Here is a 12,709-nt window from a genome sequence, read left to right as displayed (position 1 = left end):
CTCTAGTAATTGCAAGTTTGAATTAGTTTTCACTTTTTTTGTGGATTTTCTGCTTGGTTAGCTTTCATGGGTGTCTTTAATTATGGCAGTAAATGATGGGTTTGTCCTAATATTAAGTCATTGTACAATTGGACAATATTTGAACAATTATTCAACTCTTCTATCGTTACACTAGTATTTTTATTTCTACACTACAATGGATGACATTTTCCCTTGAATTGTGGCTCATAATCTTTATCAATATTACAAAATATGGAGTAAGAATAAAGAACATTTTAGCTTGTTGATAAAAGCCATTTTTTCCCAAGTGGAAGAAAACATCATTATTCAAGTTATTATAGTATGTAAGACCAAGTTCTTAAAATTAACTAAGAATCTACAGTGATATTCAGCTTCTGTCCATTTTGACAGTGATTTTCTACTCCACATATGAACCATGCTCTACCCTCCTTCAAAACCACTGAATCATTGCCATTATTGAACCTTTGTATATATGAATCTGTTATGCAGCCATCATAGGCCTTATAATCAACTTGCAGCACATTATGTAAACTGCTTTCATAGTTGAACACTGTTAACAAAGTATGAACATGGTTATATATTGTTAAGTATAATTTATCATAAGGTTGTGAAATTTTTCAACAACAAAGTAATGAAATATACAAATATGTATCATTTTGAGTTTATGCAATAATGTGAAACTTTATTCTTACCTAGAATATCACCAACATGAAATTCTTTTCCATCAGACCAATTATTGAAATCAAAGAAGTCATTCCAACCATAGATATCACCTACAGTGTACATTTCTCCCTTTGCATAGAGCAAATTAATGGATGCCATGAAGCAAATTATACAGAAACATTGGTAAGTTTGAGAACCCATTTTTGTTACTTTTTCTTACCTTCAAAATCTGAAGTGATTACAATTTAGCTTATAATCTTATATATCTAATAATCAATGAATAAGAAACGTTTCCAATAGCATATTGTAATTACAAAGGGTTGGAGGCTCACAACATTATGATGTTGTAAGATTAGGTAGTCACATATATTGTATTATTTTTTAACATTTACTGTCTATATATCCTGATTAGATAATTGCCACGAATTAATAATCACATGATTCATCTACTTCTAGAAAATAAAATACAGATTTAATAAAATATAAAAACAAGAATCACATTTATACTTTATAGATAATAAAAACAATTGGTCACTATTATAATTGTGATTAATAATAGAAACAAAAACAGAAAACCCATTCACATACACTTGCTTTCTCTCCCTCAAAATATAAAATTGTTTATATTGAGAATTAATTAATATATCCAAATTGTTAATTGAAGACACTGACTAGGACACCCTTTAGAAAAAAATACAATCTTTACATCAACAAAGATTTATTGTCTTATATCATATCTCAAACCATATCCTACATAATAGAGTTCATCATTGTTGATATTGTTAGTGGGGTTGAAAACTGAAGCCTAGAGAACATTCAAAAATAAAACTGTGAACTACAATTCTATCGTACAGTAGGAATTTATTGAATCAATTCAATCAAAACTATAAACAGCTACATTACAAAACTTGCAATTAATCTGACCCTACCATATTTATGAACTTTAAATCCAACCCACACATTATGCTTCTAAGTTCTAACAACAACCTTTGCAAATTTGGACATAATGGTAAAAGTAACACCCCAAACTTCAAATACATGAGAATACAAAGAGCAAAATTTGGTGTAAAAGTGGAAATTGAAAAGGGCATTTGAAATTTTTTTAATCAGCTGATGCTTCTAACACTATAGCTCTAATTATACTTTGGTTAAACAAGTCTTAAACATAATAAAACTAGCAGAATTGATAAGCTAAATAGTGAAGGCAAAAGCATTTACTCACTCATTCTAGCATTAGAAGATGATGCTAAATGATCTACAATTTACTTTACCAAGCATTCGCTAGAGATTCCATGCATAGAAACCTAGAAATCTAATACTTTTTCAAGTGCCAAAAAGTATACATAGAAATTTTAATAAATCTTCTATGAAAATAAGAACTATATGCCAATATCATCAAGCACAAGTTGGATTCATCCCACACAATAACAAGTCCATGTTCTTCAGCTTCTTCCACAAACTAGGAGCTTTCTTCACATCAGAATCTTTCCTAGAAATGCTATCTTTCCACTTGAACCTCCTAAATTTCTCCATTTGAACCCGAACCTCGAAAGCGATTCCATCACCACCATTCTTCCCCTTGCTTCCAATGCTATCATCTCTTCTCAGAAGCTTATCATAGTACTCCTTGTTCCTTTTCTCCAAACCATTTATCTGGGCTTGAAGATCTTCAATTTTCTTGTGAAGCAAGTAAACTCTATGATCCTCTCTCATCTTCATAACACACTTTGCTAACTCCCCAGCCTTTCTCTTAATGAACACTGACTCAGTCATGAGTTCATTGTTCTCTTCCATTAATGTGTTGACCCTATAACTCAAACTAGCATTCTCATTCAACAAAACAAGCCTCTCAGATTCCAACACTTCAAGCAAACTCTTCTGTAACTCACTTTTCCTTGATGAATCACAAAACTTCCTCTCCATGACACTAACTTCATGCATCAACATATCATACTCAACATTCTTAATCACAAGCTCAGCAACAATTGCTTCAACATCAACATCAAAATCAAGCATAGTATTTCTAGGGATCATTATCATTGAGGGGTGTTGTTGGTAAGAGATTGAGCTTTCAATATCTGAATCAAGGTGACTTAATACACCACTAGTTTCTTCTTGGTCAGAGAAGCCACCACCATCTAGTGTTGAAACTTGAGAAGAGTGTTTACTATGATAATGATTCTTGTGCTTTGCCAATGTTTGTATGTAACGGTCAGATAAAGTGATATAGCCATTGTACAAATCATGCAACAGTGACAGTAACTGTGGCCTCTTTTGGTAGTAAGATTCTGCTCTTTCTGCAAAAGTGTCACCAAACTCTTCATCTTCCATTGTGTTATGATTATTCATTGCCAACATTTTCATCCTCTCTTCCAAATCTACCATCAAAGACAAAAAAAAAATCCAAACTTTAAGTAGCGTGCAAGAAAAATGAACACTCAGAACAATGATAATAGTGATAATAAATTAATAATAACAATACTTTATCTTTACCTGATTTACTCAGTTCCATAGCTTTCAAGTTATGAAAGTCACAATTTTTGTAACAAAGTTACCATTGAGATCCACCAAAAAAGAGGTTAATATAAGCACATATCTCAAATAGGTTGATGAGCTGAGTTATTGAGGTCTAAAAAAGTAACAGCACAACCAACAATGACATATGAGAATGGAACACATATAAAACCAATAATAAATACAAGGATTTAATATCTGTATATAAGTGTTTTTTTTTTCCACAGAGTGTATGTAAATATTTATACACGCACCTCATCATTTACTATTCATTTGAATTATTTTTTGAAAAGTCAACAATAATTAAACATCAATGATAGATAACACAATGACAATATATAAAACTCCATACATTTTTTTCTCTTTTTTATATTGTCAGTAAATCACCTACCATTTATTCATGTATTAATTATGATTGATTTTATAATAACAACAATATAAATCAATGTTAAATAATGGATTGACAATGTAAAAACTATTTAATGTAAATATGAAAAATATGCAATAAGATAATTAAAAAATATAAAATAATGAATATGGGTATATATATATGTGTATCTATAATTATTTGAATTTAAATTGGTATTGCAATCTAGGTGCATGTTGCAGGTATAGAGTACTAGGCATGGGATTGTAGAGTACGGCTACATCTACTCTAGTTTTGAAATTTGAATGCAGAGGTCAATATCATGTACTACACTCTATGCATATGTGACACTGTAGATAGAAAAGCACTAAGGGTGGAAACAGGCCAGGCCAGGCTTTGCCTTAAACAGGCCCAGCCTATATAGTATGTAGGAGCCTGGGCCTGGCCTGTTAGCCTGTTTAAAAAAAATTTCAAAGCCTAGGCCTGGCCTGTTTAAAAGCCTGGCCTGGCCTGTTAGCCTGTTTAAAAGCCTGTTTTACTATATCATCTTGAAATAGGTCATCATATCTACATTTAGATAGGTTAATATTCCTACTTTTAATTAGACTCTTCTAACCCTAACAATTAAATTATATTTTTTATATTAATATTACATATGTATAATAATATTACTTATATTAAAATTGTATAATATGAACATATTACATAATATAATTAAATAGGCCGGCCTGTTAGGCTTAATAGGCCTTTTGGATGGCCTACAGCCTGGCCTATTTAACTAAATAGGCTTTTCAAAAAGCCTGTGCCTGGCCTGTTTACGAAGAAAGCCTGGCCTGGCCTGGCCTGTTATAGGCCAGGTAATAGGCCCCTGGTAGGCGGCCTGGCCTGTTTCCACCCTTAAAAAGCACTTATCTTCCAACTTTCAGATTATTTTTTTAGAATAAAATCAAGAAAGTTTAAGAAAACATGTGCACTGGAAACTATGCTAAAATGGAAAGCTCATCGTTACAGATCACCCAAAAATCTTATGTGTACTGCAACAATGCAATGACATGGATCAGGTCCATTTTATGTATTGTCTAGTAAGGTTCATGTATTTTCAAATTTTGAAAGACTTTAAAATTATGGCCTGAAAGTTTACCTAAATTTTAACTAGTTTCACCATATTATCCATTATTGATTTATATTAATTTTGTTTTAGAGTCAATGATGATTAACATATGATTTGAAGATGATTTATTGACAATTTAAAATATATGCACAGATAATGTAAAGTTTTTTATACTATCAACATGTTATCCACCATTAATTTGTATTACTTTTATTTGAGAATTAAAAAACATTTACATTATCAATATATACATATTAAATTCATTTAAAAAACATAGGACAGGAACAATTATATCCTTGTATAAATAATCCAATGAATATCATTTTAGTTCTTACAAATTTTCACATATACCCATATTTCAAATTTAAAGGACCAAATTGATATAGGTAAAAAGTTCGAGGACCAAAATAGGTTACATGTGTCACAAATGTAATTTAAAATGGTAGTTTATAACATGTATATTTGTTGATTTCTTAGGAATATATATCACTCAAAAATGGATTTCCAAAAAGGCAAGCAAAAGAACAAAAGGGCATTGGGTTTTTGGCCCTATCAAAGAACATATATTTGGAAACTTGATTCAAATCAAATTTATTAATTTTGAAAATAGAGAGACTCCCAAAGCAGAAGTTATGTCAACAGCTACCCACGAAAAAAGACAATACACAAATAATATCAACTTTTTCCAAAGTCTAATTTTTTCCTCCATAATCAAAACAAACTTATTAAAGAACCAAAAGAAATGGAACAAAACCATAGTAATGTAATAATTTAAACCCAAAAACCAAACCAAACATAATACTACTAATGAAAATGATATGTTATTCTTTTCTGACTCATCCTAGGCGCGTGAAGAATAGAACGTGGGGTAAGAAGGTAAATAAATATGTACGGCATTTACTGTTTCCAAGGAAGACTTATACATTTCACAGCTCTTTACCATAAAAAATAATATGCATCACAAAATAATACTGTCTACTGATTAATTTATATGTAAAATTTAGTAGAAGAATATGATTACTCATATGATAAGAATTTGATAATTTAAAATTATTTTTATAAAAAATAATTTAAAATCTAGATTATAAAAAGTTTATTTATGTGGCGTGTAGCCATCATTGAAAAGATCTGGATTAATATGTATGACGTTGATTCTTCTTCTTCATCCCTTCTTTTACTTATTGATGATTTGATTGATTGCTTGACAAGGTTGCTACTTCACTTCAGTGTACTACTTGTGATCACATTAAATTCAATTTTGAGCATTTTCTTTACCACACTTCATTTATTATTGTGAAGGATAGTTTAAAACTTTTTATGACATTAATAATTCTTAAAATTAAGTATAGTATAATAGTGTAATTTTGCATGTATATGTTTTTGTTTATTAAATTGTTATTTTAACAATGTTGGAAGTATTAAATGTGAAAATATTTAATTAGTTGTGACTCATTTAACTAATTTGAAAAAATTAATATAACTTCTATTAAATTGGTATAATTATAAGAGTGTAATACTATAATTAGTGTAAAGATTTATATACACTCACAATATTATCTACAATTTATTTATATTATTTTTTTAAGAAATTAATGATAATTAAATATGAATAATAAATAAAAAACTAATAGTATACACAACTTTTATGCTAAGCATATATTTTTTACTCTAATTATAATTAGATACTAAAATCATGCCCCAAACATTAACATTTAATGTGATGATCCAACCACTCAAATATCTTAAATAATTTTTTTCATCTCGAACAAAACCTAATATAATAGATATATGAGTCACATTATAACCAAAGTTTCACATGATAAACAGTACAAATTAATTTAGGTACTGTAGGGTGAATTTATTACATACCAGAAATGCTGGTGAGAAGCCAAGAGGGGAAAACAATGTCCTTGTCTTTGAATCCTTTTGTGGATGAGGAAAGTAATGAACTAGTGTTTGAAATTACTTTCTCCTTACATATATTCACAATACTTGGGTCCCACTCCATTAGTATCCTTGCTTCAAAGTTCCCTTATACACACAATGCAGTAATAATAGATGAGATCATAAAACAACAATCTCACTCTTTCATGCAAGAAAAAATGCCTAATGCCATAAATATTTAACCACATCTTAGTAATATTAGGTAATTGATCAAAAAAATACTTAAAAAATATTTAATAATTAACTTTTTAACTTAAATATTTTTTTTTAACTAATCACAATCTCAGGACGACACAAAATGTGGGATGATGTGTTCCCCACAAATAGTGGGGCCTTCAGGTTTAAGAAAGAATGGAACATGAAGTAGAAGAGAGAAAATACTAGTGAAAATGTAAATGCAAATCCCCATGCATTATAAACCTGCGTATTCTGAATTCAAAAAGGAAAATTCATTTTTTCTCTCAATTTTCAAATTCAATGAAGAATAGGATCATGTGAACGATTGATAAAAACAGGAGGAATGATAAGAAGGGGATTCAAAATTTGTTCTTAGTATTCTCTGTATGTTTGGCAACCAAGAAAACAGAGGAAAATGAGGATAAAGTTCAAAACTTTTGAACATTGCTACTCTAAATTTGAAAAACCAAACATACCCATTAAAGAAATGTAACATAATAAAACTAAGAAACAAAAATTAGATTACTTGGTACTCAGGAACTATAGTTATAGTACATTATAATCGCAGAGTACTCTGTTTTTTCTCTACTTCAGTGGCTACAAAAAATAAGAATGAAAGGACAGTAACAAAAACTAAACAAATAGAGTGGAAGAAGAGAATGAGAAACTCACCGGGCAAAGTATTGAAAGAGAGGTTGGTTAATGTGAAACAGAAAAGGTGAAAATCAGGTTTGATGATAAACAGAGAGGGAAGTGGGTTTGAAAGGAAAAAGAAAAGAGTGTTGAGTAATTTATGATTTGCTTAAGATAGAATATTAACTAAAGAAATTGGAAAAAGTGAAGGAGTTTAAAGAGAAAAATTTTTTTGGTTTCTCACATGTATCCTCGTACCGGAGGCAAGCCGAGAATATCTATATATATGTGGGAATCAAGCATGTACCACTTAAAGAAAGAATATAGGAAACTGAAACTGAAAATCATAGCTCATTGGTGCAAGGATTGCATTAGAAAAAATAATGTTGGAAAATTTAATTTAATTTCAGTGTAAAATATCATTTTATAAGATGGTTTCTTTCTTAAATAATGTAGTCATGGTAAATATTAACATTTTTTCAAGCCGAAACTAGCGTTATGGGCAAAGTTCTTTTTCTTTTCCGGACATATCAATGATATGAAGATCGAATTGTATAATTGGCCACTGTAAACACTACTAATTGGACTCATGTTCTCAACCATTTTGCACCGTCCAAAAAATGATTCCACTGCATTAATTCAGTATAAATCGAAATAACTCAAGTTTGTTAACATTGTTTCATATAATATCCTACACCAATAATAATAAATCAAAATAATAATAATAAATTACATTTTAATTGATATATTATATTTTAAATGATAGGAGATAACATATAAGATGAGACAAAACAAATATTTGTTCCATTTTTTTACCTGAGCTACTTTAGTTAAAAAAGACACATAGAACAACTACTATTGACCTTGTTCATAGTAGGATTGCCTTGCCGGAAATCTTCTCTTCCTTGATGTTTGCCATAATTGCTAATGCTTCTGTTTTGTGGTACCTTCTTTCTGTTTTTTCTCTCATACATCTTAGTTATTTCTCATCCAAATCGCATTTAGCATGAATTGAATCTAAGTTGAATCATGTTGGTTCGTGAGTTCATAATTATTATTTTTAGATAAAATATATTTCTCAATGAGCAAGCCTAGTTAAGCTTAACAAAAAAAATAATACTCAAATCATTCCTTATACTATTATATATGAATAAGGGGTGAGAGGATTGGCACTCCAAATTATCTACCCATACTCCCTACTCCCTACTCCCTACTAAATCAATAACATTGAGTTTTTCATAAGTGTAAATAGACACTTAATATCTCACTCATAAATAAGATATCTCCTTATATCTTGCAATACAGTAGGATCATCTCCATTACTAGAGAGAGAAGTGATCTTTTTACACTTAGTTTTAAGATAAAAGTGTCATTGCAAGTGTGAATAAAATGATATAATTATCTTTTTATCTTACTTTTTGTTTATGTTGTACAATATTTCCCTCTCAATTATTAGAGTAGAGTCTGACTCATGGCAGCATTGTTATTGTATAGCATTATGATTTTAATTTTACATTATTATTATTATTGAAATATATGTAACTTGCCTCACAAGTATACTCTCTTGCCAATTATCCAAGATTGTTCAAGCCAGTTTGGCAAAATCTAGGTGGTGGAGCGAGGTTGACCCGCATAGCAACAAGTACAAAACTGATGATTGTGGTGAAGATAACAGTGACTACAAAACTATGGCAGAGATGGTGGGATAATGGAAAATTTACGTGGGTGGTGTAGTTTGACTACCTATCCCACGTTTAGTATAGGTTTTGAATTAATTATGGGAATGGTGTAGTTTTTATGGATGTCGTGGAAAGTGTCCACGATTTTACCAAAGTCATGGATGGGAAATGTGATTTCCCACCAATCTCGTGGACTAGAGCCACAACTTTCTTACACCGTGTCAGCCTTCATATAAGTCGTGCACCAGGGACACGACTTTCATGGCAATATCGTGGACTAGATACACGAGTTTCATGCAATTCTCGTGGACCAAGGACACGAGATCCAAGTCGTGTCTTGGATCCACGATTTCAAACAACATATATACCCCACCACGGCTCAAACCACACCGAATGAATAAAACGTAAGAAGTGTGATTATTCAAGATATAGATGTAATTATTAGAGATATTGTTAGTGATTTTAGTCATGATGAGGACATTGAGCTACGTGTTGATGATGATGATGATGTTCAGATTACCACTAGTGAACCAGTTAGCATAATATATGATACTCCTTCATCTTTTTTTGTTAGCATTGATTATAAGCCTGGACAAAAATTTTAATATAGAAGTACTCACATAGGTAATGATGTGAATAATGATCTCTTTGTTGGTATGCAATTTGAATCAAAGAAAGCAACAATAAATATTGTAAAATAATTTTATATTAGGAATTCTGTTGATTACCATGTGAATGAGTCTAGGCTGTTATAAAATGTAAATATTATGGTGCTGGGTATGAATGGAGAATTCGAGCATCGAAAAGTGCGAAGCGTGATATTTGAGAGATTGGAAAAATTAGTGGAAGACACACTTGTGTATTCACTAATATTTCTCAAGATCACACGAAATTGAACTCATTTTTCATCGCAAACTGCATTGTTCAACTAGTATCTGAAGATCTTGTTATACCAATTAAAGCATCAGTTAAAGAGGTAGTCATTCGTTTTAGTTATAAGGTGACATATAGGAAGGCTTGGACTGCTAAACAAATAACAATGTCCCAAATTTATGGTGATTGGGAGGGATCGCACAAGGAGTTACCTCGTTGGTTGAATGTTATCCAATATTATGCACCAGACACAATTGTAAGATATTCAACATCTAACCATGATGAACATAATACTTTAATTCTTGATAGGGTAGTTTGGGCTTTCAAGCCATGCATTGAATGATTTGCTTTTTGCAAACTAATCCTTCAACTGGATGACACATTTTTTACTGGAAAATATATTTGAACATTGCTAATAGCTAGTTCACAAGATGATAATAGACATATATTTCCAGTAGCATTTGTCATTGTGGAAGGAGAGACCAAAAAAGCATGGGAATGACTTTTCTACAATCTACGGACATATGTTATCCCACAACCGAATATTTGTACAATATCAGATAGGGGTACATGTTTGTTGGGTGCACTTCGTTTTGAGCTCCCACAATGGTGTAATGCACAATCTGTATATTGTATTTGTCACGTTGCTAGCAATTTCAACAAGGAGTTTTGAGATAATGATATGAAAGAAAAAGTCATCGAAATGGGTATGTATTGAAATTTATGTGATTTATGTTAAAATATTTGTTTATGTGATTTATGTTAATATTAATAAACTTGTAGAGTATGAGTTGATGCGGCCTCGATTCGAGCGAATGTTTGCTCTATTGCGTCAAAAGAATTTGAGGGTAGTAGCTTGGTTAGACAAGATCCCAAAATAAAAACGGACGCAATCATATGATGATGAGAGACGATACAACCATATGACGACGAACTTGGCAAAATGTGTTAATGTCGTTCTGAAAGGGGCAAGAGCCTTGCTAATTACTGCACTTGTTGGAGCAATATATCATAGACTGAACTCATGGTTTGTACACTATAGAAATGAAGCAACTAACATGATAAGGATAGGTCATGTATATTGCAAAGAAGGTGATCAATGAAAATAACAGAAAAGCTACATGTTAAGTAGTATGAAGTTTTTCACGGAAATCAGGAGTCTTAGAGGTTGAAGTTGCTGGTACCGGTGGGAGTCGACACTTAAGGGTATAAATAGTGAGACTAATCGAAAATTAATGTGATTGTGGGGAATTTCAATCACTTAGATTGCCAGGCTCACATGTTGGTGCTACATGTGCATCACTGAACTTAGATTATGAGCAGTTTATCGCACCAATTTATTGGTTAGAGAACTTGCAGAAGGTTTATGCACATGAGTTTCAACTCATTGGAAATGAAGAATATTTGCCTCCTTATTTAGGTCCAACCTTCATTCCTAATCCGCATATGCGTAGGAACCATACTGGAAGACCAAAAACTACACGCATATACAATGAAATTGATGATTCTCAATCCCAACAAATTAAAAAATATGGGTGGTGTAGGAGTGAATGACACAATAAGAAGAAATGTCCATTTAGAAATACCGAAGTCGGTCAAAGTTCAAAGCAAAACTAAGTTATGTAATGTTAGAATTTATGTAATATCAACTTCTGTAATATATTGAAATTCTAATTTGTGTAACATAAAGTTGTGTTATATATTGAAATTTTAATTAAGTACCTTAACCCTAAATAATTACACTTATTAAAACCTAAATAATTACACTCATTAAAACAAAAATAAATACCACCATTAATTACGTTTAAAATTTTTGTTTACCAAAACAAAAATTAAATGAAATTCGTGGACTGAACCCACGAGATCTGCCAAAATTTAAGGAACGTCGTGGACTGTACCCACGAGATTGGTGCAGGCTAGGGTTTAAATGAAAGTCGTGGACTACATGCACGGGATTCGTTCAAAAACTTAAATGAAAACCGTGGACCCTATCCACAACTTTAATGAAACTCATAGATAGCATCCACGACATTGGCCCAGGCTAGGGTTTAAGGTTAGAAAACTATGCAGGGTTGGGGTACAACTTCCACGACCTGCTTGGAAGTTGTGGACCCTATACACGAGTTCACCGAAGTCGTGGCCCTCATCCACGACTTCTAACTCTATAAATTGGGAACGTCCCCCCTTCATTCTCACACCAAATCATCAAATTCTTCCTATTCCCTTCTGAATTACTTCCAAATCTTTCCCGATATATTTAGTCCAAAAAATGGAACATATTGATTCACGTCCTATTAACCATTCCCTTCCCACCCTTCAAAAAGACCATGTCTCCACCAACATATGGAATGGTGGAGATGTTATGTTTCGAGCAAGATACAATTTTTGGCAACAATAACTATAGGCACCGGTGTTAGAAGTTATGCATAACACCGCGTTTGGCCACATTCTAGATATTCGAACAATGGAAATCAACAACCACGTCATTACATAATTAGTTGAGAGATGGAGGTCAGAGACTCATACCTCCCATCTACCTATTGGTGAGTGCACTGTAACACTTGAAGACGTCACATACCAACTTAGGTTACATGTTAATGGAGCTGCTATTACTAAAATTACGAGCACAAATTAGGAAATCATTTGTCACAACTTGTTGGGTGCTATCCCAACTGATAAACAAATTATGGGTCAGAGGATCTAAATGAGTTGGCTAGACTCAACCAT

General features: G+C 31.8%; 2 protein-coding genes across 3 annotated transcripts; both read right to left on the bottom strand.

Annotated features, from left to right (window-relative positions):
• Nucleotides 306-930, bottom strand: LOC109342533 (mavicyanin-like). Its single transcript, XM_019580507.1, has 2 exons — nt 714-930; nt 306-571 (listed from the first exon to the last, which is right to left on the bottom strand). The coding sequence occupies exons 1-2, from the start codon at nt 883-885 to the stop codon at nt 369-371; spliced, it is 375 nt and encodes a 124-aa protein (XP_019436052.1). The 5' UTR covers nt 886-930; the 3' UTR covers nt 306-368.
• Nucleotides 1,884-7,650, bottom strand: LOC109343096 (kinase-interacting family protein-like). 2 transcript variants are annotated; one of them, XM_019581234.1, is made up of 3 exons: nt 7,470-7,650; nt 6,546-6,707; nt 1,884-3,062 (listed from the first exon to the last, which is right to left on the bottom strand). In XM_019581234.1, the coding sequence occupies exons 2-3, from the start codon at nt 6,682-6,684 to the stop codon at nt 2,080-2,082; spliced, it is 1,122 nt and encodes a 373-aa protein (XP_019436779.1). In that variant the 5' UTR covers nt 6,685-6,707; nt 7,470-7,650; the 3' UTR covers nt 1,884-2,079. The 2 variants fall into 2 exon arrangements, with proteins under 2 accessions (XP_019436779.1, XP_019436780.1); XM_019581235.1 differs by lacking the exons at nt 6,546-6,707; nt 7,470-7,650 and adding an exon at nt 3,178-3,355.

This window comes from Lupinus angustifolius, chromosome LG03 (genome assembly GCF_001865875.1).
Source record: "Lupinus angustifolius cultivar Tanjil chromosome LG03, LupAngTanjil_v1.0, whole genome shotgun sequence".
Taxonomy (NCBI): Eukaryota; Viridiplantae; Streptophyta; class Magnoliopsida; order Fabales; family Fabaceae; genus Lupinus; species Lupinus angustifolius.
This window is presented reverse-complemented; position numbering and strand designations above follow the sequence as displayed.

Excerpts from the sequence above, each read along its gene's own strand:
- LOC109342533 (XM_019580507.1), bottom strand. The coding sequence starts at position 885 with ATGGGTTCTCAAACTTACCAATGTTTCTGTATAATTTGCTTCATGGCA. Across the intron at positions 572-713 it reads TCATGTTGGTGATATTCTAG|TGTTCAACTATGAAAGCAGT; the intron begins GTAAGAATAAAG and ends CTTTGTTAACAG.
- LOC109343096 (XM_019581234.1), bottom strand. The coding sequence starts at position 6,684 with ATGGAGTGGGACCCAAGTATTGTGAATATATGTAAGGAGAAAGTAATT. Across the intron at positions 3,063-6,545 it reads GCTTCTCACCAGCATTTCTG|ATTTGGAAGAGAGGATGAAA; the intron begins GTATGTAATAAA and ends CTTTGATGGTAG.